Below are 11,857 nucleotides of genomic sequence, written 5' to 3'. Positions count from 1 at the left end.
CAAACCAAATAAGGTAATATAAGTAATAAAAAATAGATTATCAAAGTAATTCTTATTAAGTGGAACCAAACGTCCTTTATTGTTAAATTCAGTTGGATCTAATCTTGATTTGCTAAACCTTAGGGACCAAAATGTATCTACCTGGAACTTGTGCCCAACTATCATTCTTTTAACTTTATATTATGAGGTTACTTTTATTTACCGTTAAATTTAGAATCTCTATTTAACAACTTAGAAATGTGGACATTTGACAATGCCCTAATTTTATTTACCGTTAAATAATCAGGGCATGGCCGTATGTCCCACAAATCCATTATAAGTAACAAAAGATTTTCAAAAAGTCCCAACACTTCAAAAACCCTTTTTTCTTGCTGTAAATAAGCTCCCAACCTAATTTTACAAGTTCCATCAAAATAATTTTTGACAATTCACTCCATCTATTATAATTAAATTTATTTCTCATCACAATTAGACTGTTTTCCTTCTATTATAAAACATAAATTTTAAAACTAAATCTTTGTAATTAAAAAAATATTTTTTTATTAAACTTGAATTGGGTCAAACTCGACTTTTATGACTTAACCTTGAGCTTGAGAAAATTTCAAAATCCATGATTTAGGCTCGAGTCATGACTGCCATTTCAAACTTGGTTGGATTGAGGTTGGTTTTGAACTTATATCATTGGATTCGAATCTAACCTTAATTAATATAAATAGTATTATATGTGTAAATAATAAATATAATTTTATGCATAAATAATAATATGTTATTATGTGATTGAATATTTTTCTATTTTAATTCAAAATAATTAAATTATATAATGATATATTATTATTTATCGATAAAATTATATTTATTATTTATAAAACTAGTTTTATTAAGTTAATAATGCCCAAAAATTCATGGTAGCTAACAATATAACTTTCAAATTTATTAAATAAATTATAAATTTTTTTTTTTTTATGTATGGTGTTTCCTCACAAGAAGGGCCTTTTGAAGCAAAGAGATAGTAAGGGCAAAGAGGTAATTTGATATAAACTCGGAAAACAAGAACATTTCTCATAATAATAATAATAAAATTAGTATTAGTTTTTCAACAAAATTACTCAAAAACAGAACCTTTGTCTGAAACAAAGCAAAAATCTCAAAACAAACACACTCTCTCTGTCTCTATCTAATGTATCCCTATGAGAAGGGATATACAGATAGAAGAATAGGTAGACAAAGAGAGAGAGAGTCTTTAAGCAATTTAAAAGTGAGAATGATAGAGGGAGAGATGGATAGAGAGAGGACTTTAGCAAAAACAATGTTGTCATTGTTGTAGAAGGTTTTGTTTTTTCATTTCTTCAAACTCAAAAAACAAAGCCCACAGTCACAAACACGAAAAAGAAGAAACTAGTGTCAATAGCATATAGATATACAAAAAGAGTAAATACAAGCTGAATGTTGTGATAGATCTCACTGATTCTCCTCACAGGTACGCTTTTTTTCCAACGATCCAAGCTTCATTTATTTTAATTTGTGGTAAAGTTCTGATTTTTTTACATGCAGTTTATATTCCTTTATGTGGGTGTGGAAATGGGTTATGGATGGTTTGGTGTTTGATTCTCGTTTTATTTGCGTAAATGCAAGTGGGTTTTGGTTTGTTTCGTATTTGAGTTTGGTTTTGATGGAATCAGATCTGATTTAATTTTATTACGAGTTGGTTTCTTTCTTAGTACATTTTTTATTTTTGAGTTGGGGTTTTGGGTTAAGATCCAAGTTCGAATTTTGCTTTGCATTTGGTTGGAAATAGTCTCTTTTTAGCTATTATTATTCAGTTGTTTTAATGTATACTTCTTTTAATGTAATATAGTTCTGATTTGAAATGTGGGTTTATTTAGTATTGATTTCTTTGTGTGACTTGGATAATGTTGGTGTAATATGTAATTAAAGTACTTAGATAATTAGTTTTAGGCGTAATTATGGGAAATTTTTGGTAATATTTACTTTCTAGTCCTCAAAAGCTTGCATGGTGGCTTTGGGTCAATTTGATTTAAGTGTCGTGGCTTTTGGGAATTGATCAATAATTTGGGAACCTGGGCTCCTTTCTGCAGTGAAGTATATGTGGGTACATGAGGAGTTTAGGGAAGTAGTGTAAATATAGTAGAGGTAGAGGAGAGGGAAGAAGATGAAGGCAGATACCCCTCTTGATTATGCGATGTTCCAACTCTCACCAAGGCACTCGCGGTAAGGAAATTCTTTATTTAATTATTTTTGTTTAATTTCATGATATTTGGCTTGGTATGTTTCACAACTCTTTCATATCTGGGCAGGTGTGAGTTGTTTGTTTCTACTGATGGGAACACTGAGAAGCTTGCCTCAGGGTTAGTGAAGCCATTTGTGACTCATTTAAAGGTTGCAGAGGAACAGGTTGAAAGGGCAGTTCAGTCAATTAAGCTTGAAGTTGGAAAATGTGACAATGCCAAGACGTGGTTCACAAAAGGAACACTTGAAAGGTTACACTTAGTGCCTGCTGAGACATTTGTTGCTCCATTGACGAATGATTTGGATTCATATTTTGATTTGATTGGTACTTCTTGCTTCTAGGTTTGTGCGTTTTGTTACTACACCAGAGGTTTTGGAACTGGTCAATACATTTGATGCAGAGATGTCTCAGTTGGAAGCAGCTAGGAAAATATATTCTCAGGTATTAATTGTCTGATTCTTTATTGAAGATATGAATTTAAATTACAATTGCTTCTATGTACTCTGAATGTGGGTTAACTTGTATTTCAGGGGTCTAGGGATCAACTTTCTGGTGTGACAGGTGTGTATCTTTGTTTTTGGTTTTGTCATGTTAACCCTATCTTTCCATGCTGGATTAGTCTGACTACATTGCATCTTGAGCCTGTTATTCTTATCTGATGTGAATTGTATAACATCTTGGTATACTAAATGAAGATATGTAATAGTACTCTGCACTGTGATTGAAAAATGCCACCATAACTAGCATCTTTTGTAGTTTTGGTTTCACTGCTTGTAATGATGTAATCAATGAGAAGATATTAACAGATTTCTGTTATAGACTCAGGCGAATAGTTTAATGTAATTGTGCACTTAAAATGGAAATATCTTCTCAAGGAAAATATAGATATGTCATTGGCTCCTTTAGAATTGGAGTTGTATGGAATAATTTTTGTGTAGGACATCGTATATGATTGTAGTTTTTTTCAAGCATGTCTTGGATTTGGTAACATGTATTTTGATGGCCTGATAATCTTGTCAAGAACTTTAACCTTTGGAAATAAGAAGAAATATATCTATGCACTAAAAGTTTAGTCACATAGTTTCACTGGAGTTCTACATTACTGGTAACATGTATCCAATTCATAGTCATGTAGCAGCAGGGTATCAGGTCACTGATCACATTTTTGGTTATCAAATGTTCTTGTTCACTTCTCTTAAGTGAAAAATTTCCTTAGTTATTGTAATATCCAAGAGATAACTAAGAGAAATCAGTGATAGTAGTCAAACTGGTTGTGGTAATTTGTTGTCATTTTTCATAATGAGCTTGCCTTATCCAATATGTATCATTTTAAGGTTGAGCTAGATTGGGCTCATTTATAAATTCTACCTGCTTCTAGCCTGTAATATGGCTAAATTGCCTTTCTGCAAGTACAAGGTGCTGTTTCCCATTGTTAGATATCATGTGTATTGATGCTCAAAGGCATTAGAATGATAAGTTCAATGTTTATGTTTCAGTGAATGTCTTTAGTTCGTGGATGATTTCTTAAAATGTAGTACTTTTTTCTTGTTTCTCACATCATAAGTTTAGAGAGGAATTTGACATTGACAGCATTGTAAACCAATTCCATGACTTATGATCTCTGCCTTGGTACCATATTTGGACACCACTTGGCGAAGGACTCAATATTAGTATTAAGCTCTCTAGCAATGCCATGACATGATCTTTTATTACTTTCTAAAAAAATCTATTTCCCTTTGCTTTGCTATTTAACACTAGGTGGTTTCAGGGCATGGACTCTTTAAGAAATACTCCTATATGAATTTGCGATTTGCATTGCCTTAGAAGCATTGTCTCTTAAGTAATGAGATGTTATATCAGTTTGGGAAGTGTGCTTGATTCAAAAGCTTCTTGAAACAGTTTTCTTAGCCTGGTACCGTCTACAATGTAAGGTTTGTAGAGTTGCAAATTTTGTCTGTGTGGCCTGTGCTGCTATATTTCATTATGTACTGGCAATTAGATAGGGAGAAACTTATTGGGTAATAGGAAGAATCAGGAAGACCGTACCAATGGGAAATACACATCTGCTGGCATACTGGAAATGTTTATTTTTGCAGATGGGCTATTCTTGTAGTAGTGGAAAACTAATCCACTTTCTTAGTTTTTTTCACAATAATGCATGAATCTGACTTTCCTATAAAAAAAATGTTCTGAAAATTTTTCGCTCTCTATGTCATTAATTAATTCTCTTAGTTGGTTCTTAGCAGATGTGTACAAGGTTTTGGGATAAAATTTTTTCACACCAATGACAATAAATAGTGGTTATGAAAAGTTATCATTGGGAAAATTTTTATTCATGGTTAGAATGTGCTTTGGCAATGCCCTTTTGCTGTAAACAGCTGAAATTTCATCCACCACTTTGGCATGTATGCGAGAAGTCAGAAGCTTGCACATGGAAAAGTGTGTATGCAGAAACATCAAATAACTTTATTGGTACAGGTTACCTTCATCATTCTACTAAAGATGGGCTGAGAAATAATATAGGATCTAGATTTTCCAATTGATGTCAGGTCTGAAAATCATCACACTAGCATTCTTGGTGATGATTATTTTTGCACAGTCTCTCTTATGTAGAGTGAGAGCATGAGAGATTGGGTATGGCCTGCAAGGGTTCCGCTTAAGTTGCCTTGTTTACTAAATATGTACCTTGTCTTTATTGCCCCTTAGTTCTAACCAGTCACTGCACAGCGAGATGCTTTTGATGTACTAAAAAAAGTTGTAAAGAAAAAGCAAAAAAAAGGAAAAATTATATTCCTAAAAGCCAAAAAGTATTTTTCTAATTACGCTTAAAGATTCAATTGTTTATTAAAGGTCAATGGCCCAGAAAATTTAAAATACTATTTTGAAATGCAAAAGGCTGGCGATTCTTTGATGTTGTGTTTGTTGGATATAACTTTGCTTCTTTCCTTCTTGCATCATGGCATCTCATCTTTCTGGAATTATTGATAATCCTAAATTCTCAGTACCTCCCATTAGCTGTATTCTCCTTGCTACTGGAAATAACAAAGTTTTTTTTTTTTTTTTTGATTGAAATTGCATAGATTATGCTGACACAATGTTTGCTAATTTGCTGTAGGTGGGGATGTTATTGGAAAAACAGCAGCAGCTGATGCAACAAAGTACAAATTCCTCTCCTATCTTTCACTTATTTAATTGGACATTTTTTAAAAAGTCTGATCATTTTCATAAGGGTGTCTTATTTTTCATTTGCCACAGCAGTTGCTTTTTCAGTTGTTATTTTTAGTTCTTGTATGCATGCTGGATCCATGTAATTGTCAACCATTGAAGGCATTGCTGTTGAGTAATCTTATAGGAACCGTTCTCATCTTTTAAAATGATATCATGTTTGAGGAATGTGAGGCTCCAACATGCCTTCTTTAATTGATTTGAGGACCATCATAGGGACTTAATTGTGTTTCTTGTATAAATAGTAAGCGATTGTGAGAAAATATAATGAAATTGAATAAATGGCTTCCTGGGGAAAAATTGGGTGGTGGAAATCTATCATACAGAAGGTTGGCCTTGTCTCATGATGAAAATGGATTAATGCTTATAATTTAAGTTCCTTGTTATGTAAAACAAAGATTATAACTAAAGTTGCTTACTTGAGTTGTGGCATTTAGACTTTCTCACTTTATCTCTTTGTTGCATTATAACTAGTATCTTGTTTCTTGTCCCAATTTCTTCAGGAAGGAACTTTTAAGGGCAATTGATGTGCGTCTAGTTGCAGTTAGACAGGACTTAAATGCAGCTTACGCTCGTGCAGCATCTGCTGGTTTCGACCCTGAAACTGTTTCTGAACTCCAGTACTTTGCTGATCAGTTTGGTGCGCATCGCTTGAAGTAAGAACACTGGAAATTCTTTCTTCAATTAAATTAACCATTAACTTGGGAATCTTAAGGAGACAGCAAAGAGCCAAACAGTTGAAATTAAACTTTAACTAACAACAATACTTGAATTTTAACACACCCCTTCTTTTGCATAGCTAAATTCATTAATAAACTTACATTGATTAGGGGGCTCAAATATAATAACTTCTGTTGAATGAGCTCAGATGCTATGTTTAGTTTCCATTGACTCTCAAAAGTTTAAGCTTATAGGAAGGTGCCTATAAGTAATACTCAAAACTCTAGCAAACAATAAAATTAAACTCTACAGACTAAATGTTTGTAAATCCAATCTGACTTCTGTTTTTGTGTGTATACTGATATCAGAAGAGAGAGAGGGAGAGAGATTGTTAATAATTTTGATAATGGTTGCATCTTATAGAATAAAGTATGTAATAACTCAAAATTGAAGTATCTCATTGTCATTTGATTTTCAAGTGGCCCTGGTGAGGTTCTGCTTCAGCCACCAGTTGGCCTTGTCAAGCTGTTTTAGCTGTTAGAAATGGTTATAGGTCACATCCACAGTGGTCCAAAACTTTGCCTAATACATTACAATGTTATTAAGGACTACTGAATTATTCAGAAAATGAGTTCTTACCTTGTACATTAGATGGGTTGGGTTGCCTAGACAAGGACTTGGGATCTACAATAGGGTGATAAGATTTTCAGTAGGAAATAAGTATGCTTCATGCAAGTTTGTTCCATGTCCATATAATATCGTCCAATGCTGGATTGTGGTTCAGGAGATTAATCATATTCAATTTTTAGTAAAGATGCTAGAAGTTTAATAGTGGTGGATTTAATTGTTTTTTCTGTCTAGTTTTCTATTTTGGCATTTGAATTTTATGGTTGAATAATGTCTATTATTTAATTAATCATTGGCTGGCCTGCTGGTTGTCGTATGTTGGTTCTCTTCATTGGTAGGGATCAGTAATATGCAAAAATAGCTACATGTAAAAGAATCTTGCTTAAGCTGAAATTGTTACCAAGTTCTTATCAATAAATGGGAATATCTATCTCAGTGACAGTTGTGATCTCTGATTTACATTATATACTTTGGGTCTTAAAACTTTGAGATGCTTCTGAATACATTTCTGATTATTAATTGTAATGTACACATGAAAATAACCCCTTCATTTATTGGTTTGTCAATTATTCCAGTTTGAAGCATTGGGATCTCTTCAAGTACATAGGGCCAAACTCTGATTTGCTAGAGGACATCTGGGAAAACCCATTCATGATTGTGTCTTGTATTGGCTATATTGAACACTGGGTCCACAAGTTATGTACATAAGCTACTGTGCAGAGAAATAAAAATCTCTGCACTGCATACTCACATGCTACCCAAATTTGGCTTTTGAGATGTACCTGTTATTTGGCTTTACTATTTGTGACAAATGGGTATTATCTTATAATATAAAAGCTCACCAACCAGTATCCTTCCTTAAAGGAATCTTATGTTAAATATCTAATATTATAGATCTGTCACAGCATGGCAGGTATAGCAGTTATAGGAGTGCTTTCTTATATTCAAGGATCTAAAATTTCAAGTTATTTTAACTTTTTTGTTGTTTTATATGAATTCTTAATTACTTTCACAACTTGATGACAGTTATATTAATGTATTATTTCTTTTGTTGTGTAGTGAAGCTTGCTCCAAATTTAGCTCAGTGTGTCAAAGAAGACCAGATCTGATCTGCCCATGGAAGCCAGGTGTCAATGATCAAGCGGTCCGAGCCTCATGGGGATCTGACATGTCAATTGATGACCCCAATGAAGACCATAGTTGGCCCCACCAAATTTCTCAAAATAAATCCCAGAACCCATCCATCCAAGACCAACATCAACAACAGCAACAAAGAACAACTCAAAACCAAAACCATCTTAACCAACCAAAACTCACCATATGTCAGCTGCCCAAGTCCATTTTCACATCACAACAGCAGCAGCAAGGGAACTCAGAGGAAAAAAACCAGGAAGAGAAGAAGAAAGAAGAGGATGCTGTAACTGAGTCATCAACAAGTCAACCTCCTTCTAGGCGACTCAGTGTGCAAGACAGAATCAACCTTTTTGAAAACAAACAGAAGGAAAGCTCATCAGGCTCTGGTAGCAAACCTCCTGTTGTTGGAAAATCAGTGGAGCTAAGGAGACTCTCATCTGATGTATCATCTTCATCTACTAACACAAACACAGGCACTGCAGAGAAGGCTGTGTTGAGAAGATGGAGTGGTGCAAGTGATATGAGCATTGACTTAGGCAATGAAAGAAAGGAAAGTAATTTCTCGGATAGTCCCTTGTGCACACCATCTTCATTGTCTCTTTCTCAGTCCAAAAGTAATGTTTTTTCAGATGTGTCAGAGGATATTAAGGACCAGAAAGATAAAAAAGGTTTAATTAATTTGGCGAGTTCTGAGAAAGTTGAGTTTAAGGGCAGGGGAGATAGAGTTGCTGATTCTGTATTGAAAAACCAAGGTGAGGGGCAAGTGAGGATTGGAGGGTTTCCGGAACAGGTGGGATCGAAGGGTGGAAAGAATTTGAAGGATCAAGTGGGTTCACAAGTGAACCAGCTCAAGTCTTTCACAGATAGGAATGACCAGGTTAGTGTGACTGATCAAGGGGTTTCTCAGGAGAAGTTGAAGGGTGCTTCAGGTAGTGGAGAGAAGAGTGATCAGTTTAAAGTTCAAGCCGGTTTCCAGGAGATTGTTGGGGTGAAGGACCAAGCTGCTTTGCAAATCCAGACTGGAAATTCTGTGGGTAGAGTGGCAGATTTTACTTCTGGTAGAGAGACTGAGAATAGAGTAGATGATGCTGAACTGATACATCAGCTAGCATTTTATTCACGTTTTAGTGCTTCTCAAAGTCATACCCGGTCTCTCTCAGGACAGTTTGAAGGTGGGATTGGAGTAAAAGTCAGGGAAGCTCGGGATAAAGTTTCTGCAGCTGATCAGTTGGCATTGCACCCACAATGGAAATCTTTTACAGAAGTTGAAGAAGCAGGGAAGAAGGACTTGGTGTTCAGAAGGGAACAGATCAAAGCAGAAGATTCTGGGAGCCAGAGAATGAAGTTTCAGAAACAGGTTGCTGCAGGTTCTGAACAGATTAAGAAGTTGCAAGGTAGGAGAGATGAAAGTGGTTCAGTTTTTTCTGGTAAAAAGGTTTCACAGAGTCAAGAGGGTTTTGCTGCTGTTCCAACATTACCAGCTGAGCAAGTTCAGAGATCAAGGCAGTCAAAGGGAAATCAGGAACTTAATGATGAGCTGAAAATGAAGGCAAATGAATTGGAAAAGCTTTTTGCAGAACACAAGCTCCGGGTTCCCCAGGATCAGTCCAGTTCCACAAGGAGAAGCAAGCCTGCTGACACACATATTGAGCAGGCAGTAGGTTCACATCACAGAAAACCAACAGTGTCAGAAATATCTCCTGCTCAATTTCCTGACAAAAGCACTGTTATCAAACCATCTGGGAGTTCCAGTAATATGGCAATGTTCAGTACACCAATGAAGATATCAGACAATCAGGATTATGGTGATTCCTTGAGGCAGAATTTTTCTGAGCTTGGTTTGTCTAACGAGTCCAGAGGAAAATTTTATGAGAGGTATATGCAGAAAAGAGATGCAAAACTGAGGGAAGAGTGGAGTTCTAGAAGGGAAGAAAAGGAAGCCAAGTTAAAAGCCATGCAGGACAGTCTTGAGCGAAGCAGGGCTGAGATGAAGGCTAAATTTTCTGGTTCCTCAGACAGACAGGATTCAGTTTCTACTACTGCTCAGCATGTGGAGAAACTCAAATCTTTCAATTTTCGATCAACTATGAAGATTGAGCAGGTATTTCATGCTTATGTTCTTGGTTGGCAAGTGTTGAAGCTGACAAAATCAATATTGGTGGTTTATTTTGTGGTTTTTGCTTTATAAAGTTTCTTTATTCTTTTATATGTAGAGAATTTTGATGGAGTAAATCTTTTGACAGCATCCTATAAGTTCCATTCAAAGTGAAGAAGATGAAGATCTTTCTGAAATGTTTGAGCTGAAATATTATGGACAAGATAGATCATTCATTGAGACATCTTTTGGGGATAATGCTTCTAAAGGTTCTCAAGCTAAGAAGCTTTTGCCTAATAGAAGTATGTCTTTATCTACACCTCGCCCTGCTGCAGCACCGATTCCTCGGTCATCAAGCAAAAATTCCAATTCTGGTTCTGAAAGGCGAAGACCCCAATCAGAAAATCCTCTGGCACAGTCTGTTCCGAATTTTTCTGACTTCAGAAAAGAGAACACAAAGCCTTACTCTGGGGTCAGCAAAGTGACAAGCCGTTCACAGGTGAGAAATAATGCCCACAGCAAGAGTATTAGTGAAGAAGTAGCTCTTGTCAAGGAAGAAAAGCCCAGGAGGTTGAATTCTTTGAGAAAAAGTTCTGCTGGTCCTATGGAGTTCTCTGATATGGCTCCTTTGAATTCTGATGGTGTTGTGTTGGCACCTTCGAAATTTGATAAAGAACAAAGTGACCAGAGCTTCCAAGAAAAATATTTGAAAAGTTCTGAGTCAAAGCCATTCCTCAAAAAGGGTAATGGCATAGGTCCTGGCGCTGGAGCTAGTATTGCCAAACTGAAAGCTTCAATGGCTGCAGAGGCTTTGAGAAATGAGGAAGAATATAATGAGGCTTTTGAGGCTGAAGATTCAACAAATATGGCAAAAGAGGATGATGAAGAAGAAGAGCTTGAAACCGTGGAGGTTGAAGAATGTATTGAAATAGATAATGGTAAATCAAGACTAAGCCAGGGATCAGACAAAGTGGGTAATTCTGGATCTGAAAATGGTGATCCCTTGCGATCTCCTTCTGAAGTTGACCCTAGTTCAGTTGCTGAATTACCTGCTCCCTTGCCTTCCACATTCCGTATGGTAGGCTCTCTGCAAGACTCACCAGGAGAAAGTCCCGTGTCATGGAACTCACACATGTATCATCCATTTTCTTACCCTCATGAGACCTCAGATATTGAGGCCTTTTTGGACTCTCCAATTGGGAGTCCTGCATCTTGGAATTCTCATTCTCATACACAAACAGAGGCTGATGCTGCACGCATGAGGAAAAAATGGGGCAGTGCACAGAAACCTTTCATTGCTTTGAATTCATCTCATAATCAGTCCCGAAAGGATGTTACTAAAGGGTTTAAGAGATTATTGAAGTTTGGAAGGAAAAATCGTGGGACAGAAAGTTTGGTTGACTGGATTTCAGCTACAACTTCTGAAGGAGATGATGACACTGAAGATGGGAGGGATCCTGCCAATCGTTCTTCAGAAGACTTGAGGAAGTCCAGAATGGGGTTCATTCAGGGTCATCCTTCGGATGATGGCTTCAATGAAAGCGAGTTGTTCAATGAACGGGGTAACTTGATTTGTTAGGCATTTTGCAATTTTTTGCTAGGCATAGTTATTGGTTAAATTCTTGCATATATTGTCATAAGTTTCAAAAATTATTATCTTTTTGGAAGTTCTCTTCTTCTGCCAGTATTACTATCATGGTTGGCCCATGCAGTATGTATTAAAGTTCACTGTAACACAATAGAGATGAAAGTTGATGAGTTTTCTCCTAACTGAGGGAAAAAATCACAGACCAGCCTATTTGAAGTAATGTCTTTTAGCTTATCTGCAATGTTATTAATATTTGTATAGATATCAAGTATCAAACTAT

General features: G+C 35.8%; 1 protein-coding gene across 1 annotated transcript in view; it reads left to right on the top strand.

Moving 5' to 3' along the window:
- The first annotated feature begins 1,110 nt into the window (after nt 1-1,110).
- Nucleotides 1,111-11,857, top strand: part of LOC123211338 (COP1-interacting protein 7-like) — an 11,926-nt gene continuing 1,179 nt past the window's right edge. Inside the window, exons 1-9 of the mRNA XM_044629994.1 lie at nt 1,111-1,477; nt 2,097-2,229; nt 2,316-2,498; nt 2,590-2,689; nt 2,779-2,809; nt 5,364-5,406; nt 5,977-6,129; nt 7,820-9,995; nt 10,138-11,551. Of these exons, the coding sequence (XP_044485929.1) occupies nt 2,171-2,229; nt 2,316-2,498; nt 2,590-2,689; nt 2,779-2,809; nt 5,364-5,406; nt 5,977-6,129; nt 7,820-9,995; nt 10,138-11,551 (4,159 nt within the window). The 5' untranslated portion in view covers nt 1,111-1,477; nt 2,097-2,170. The remainder of the gene's footprint in view (nt 1,478-2,096; nt 2,230-2,315; nt 2,499-2,589; nt 2,690-2,778; nt 2,810-5,363; nt 5,407-5,976; nt 6,130-7,819; nt 9,996-10,137; nt 11,552-11,857) is intronic.

The sequence above is a fragment of the Mangifera indica genome, chromosome 3 (genome assembly GCF_011075055.1).
Source record: "Mangifera indica cultivar Alphonso chromosome 3, CATAS_Mindica_2.1, whole genome shotgun sequence".
Taxonomy (NCBI): domain Eukaryota; kingdom Viridiplantae; phylum Streptophyta; class Magnoliopsida; order Sapindales; family Anacardiaceae; genus Mangifera; species Mangifera indica.
Note: the sequence above shows the minus strand (reverse complement) of the source record. Positions and strands in the feature narration are given on the sequence as shown.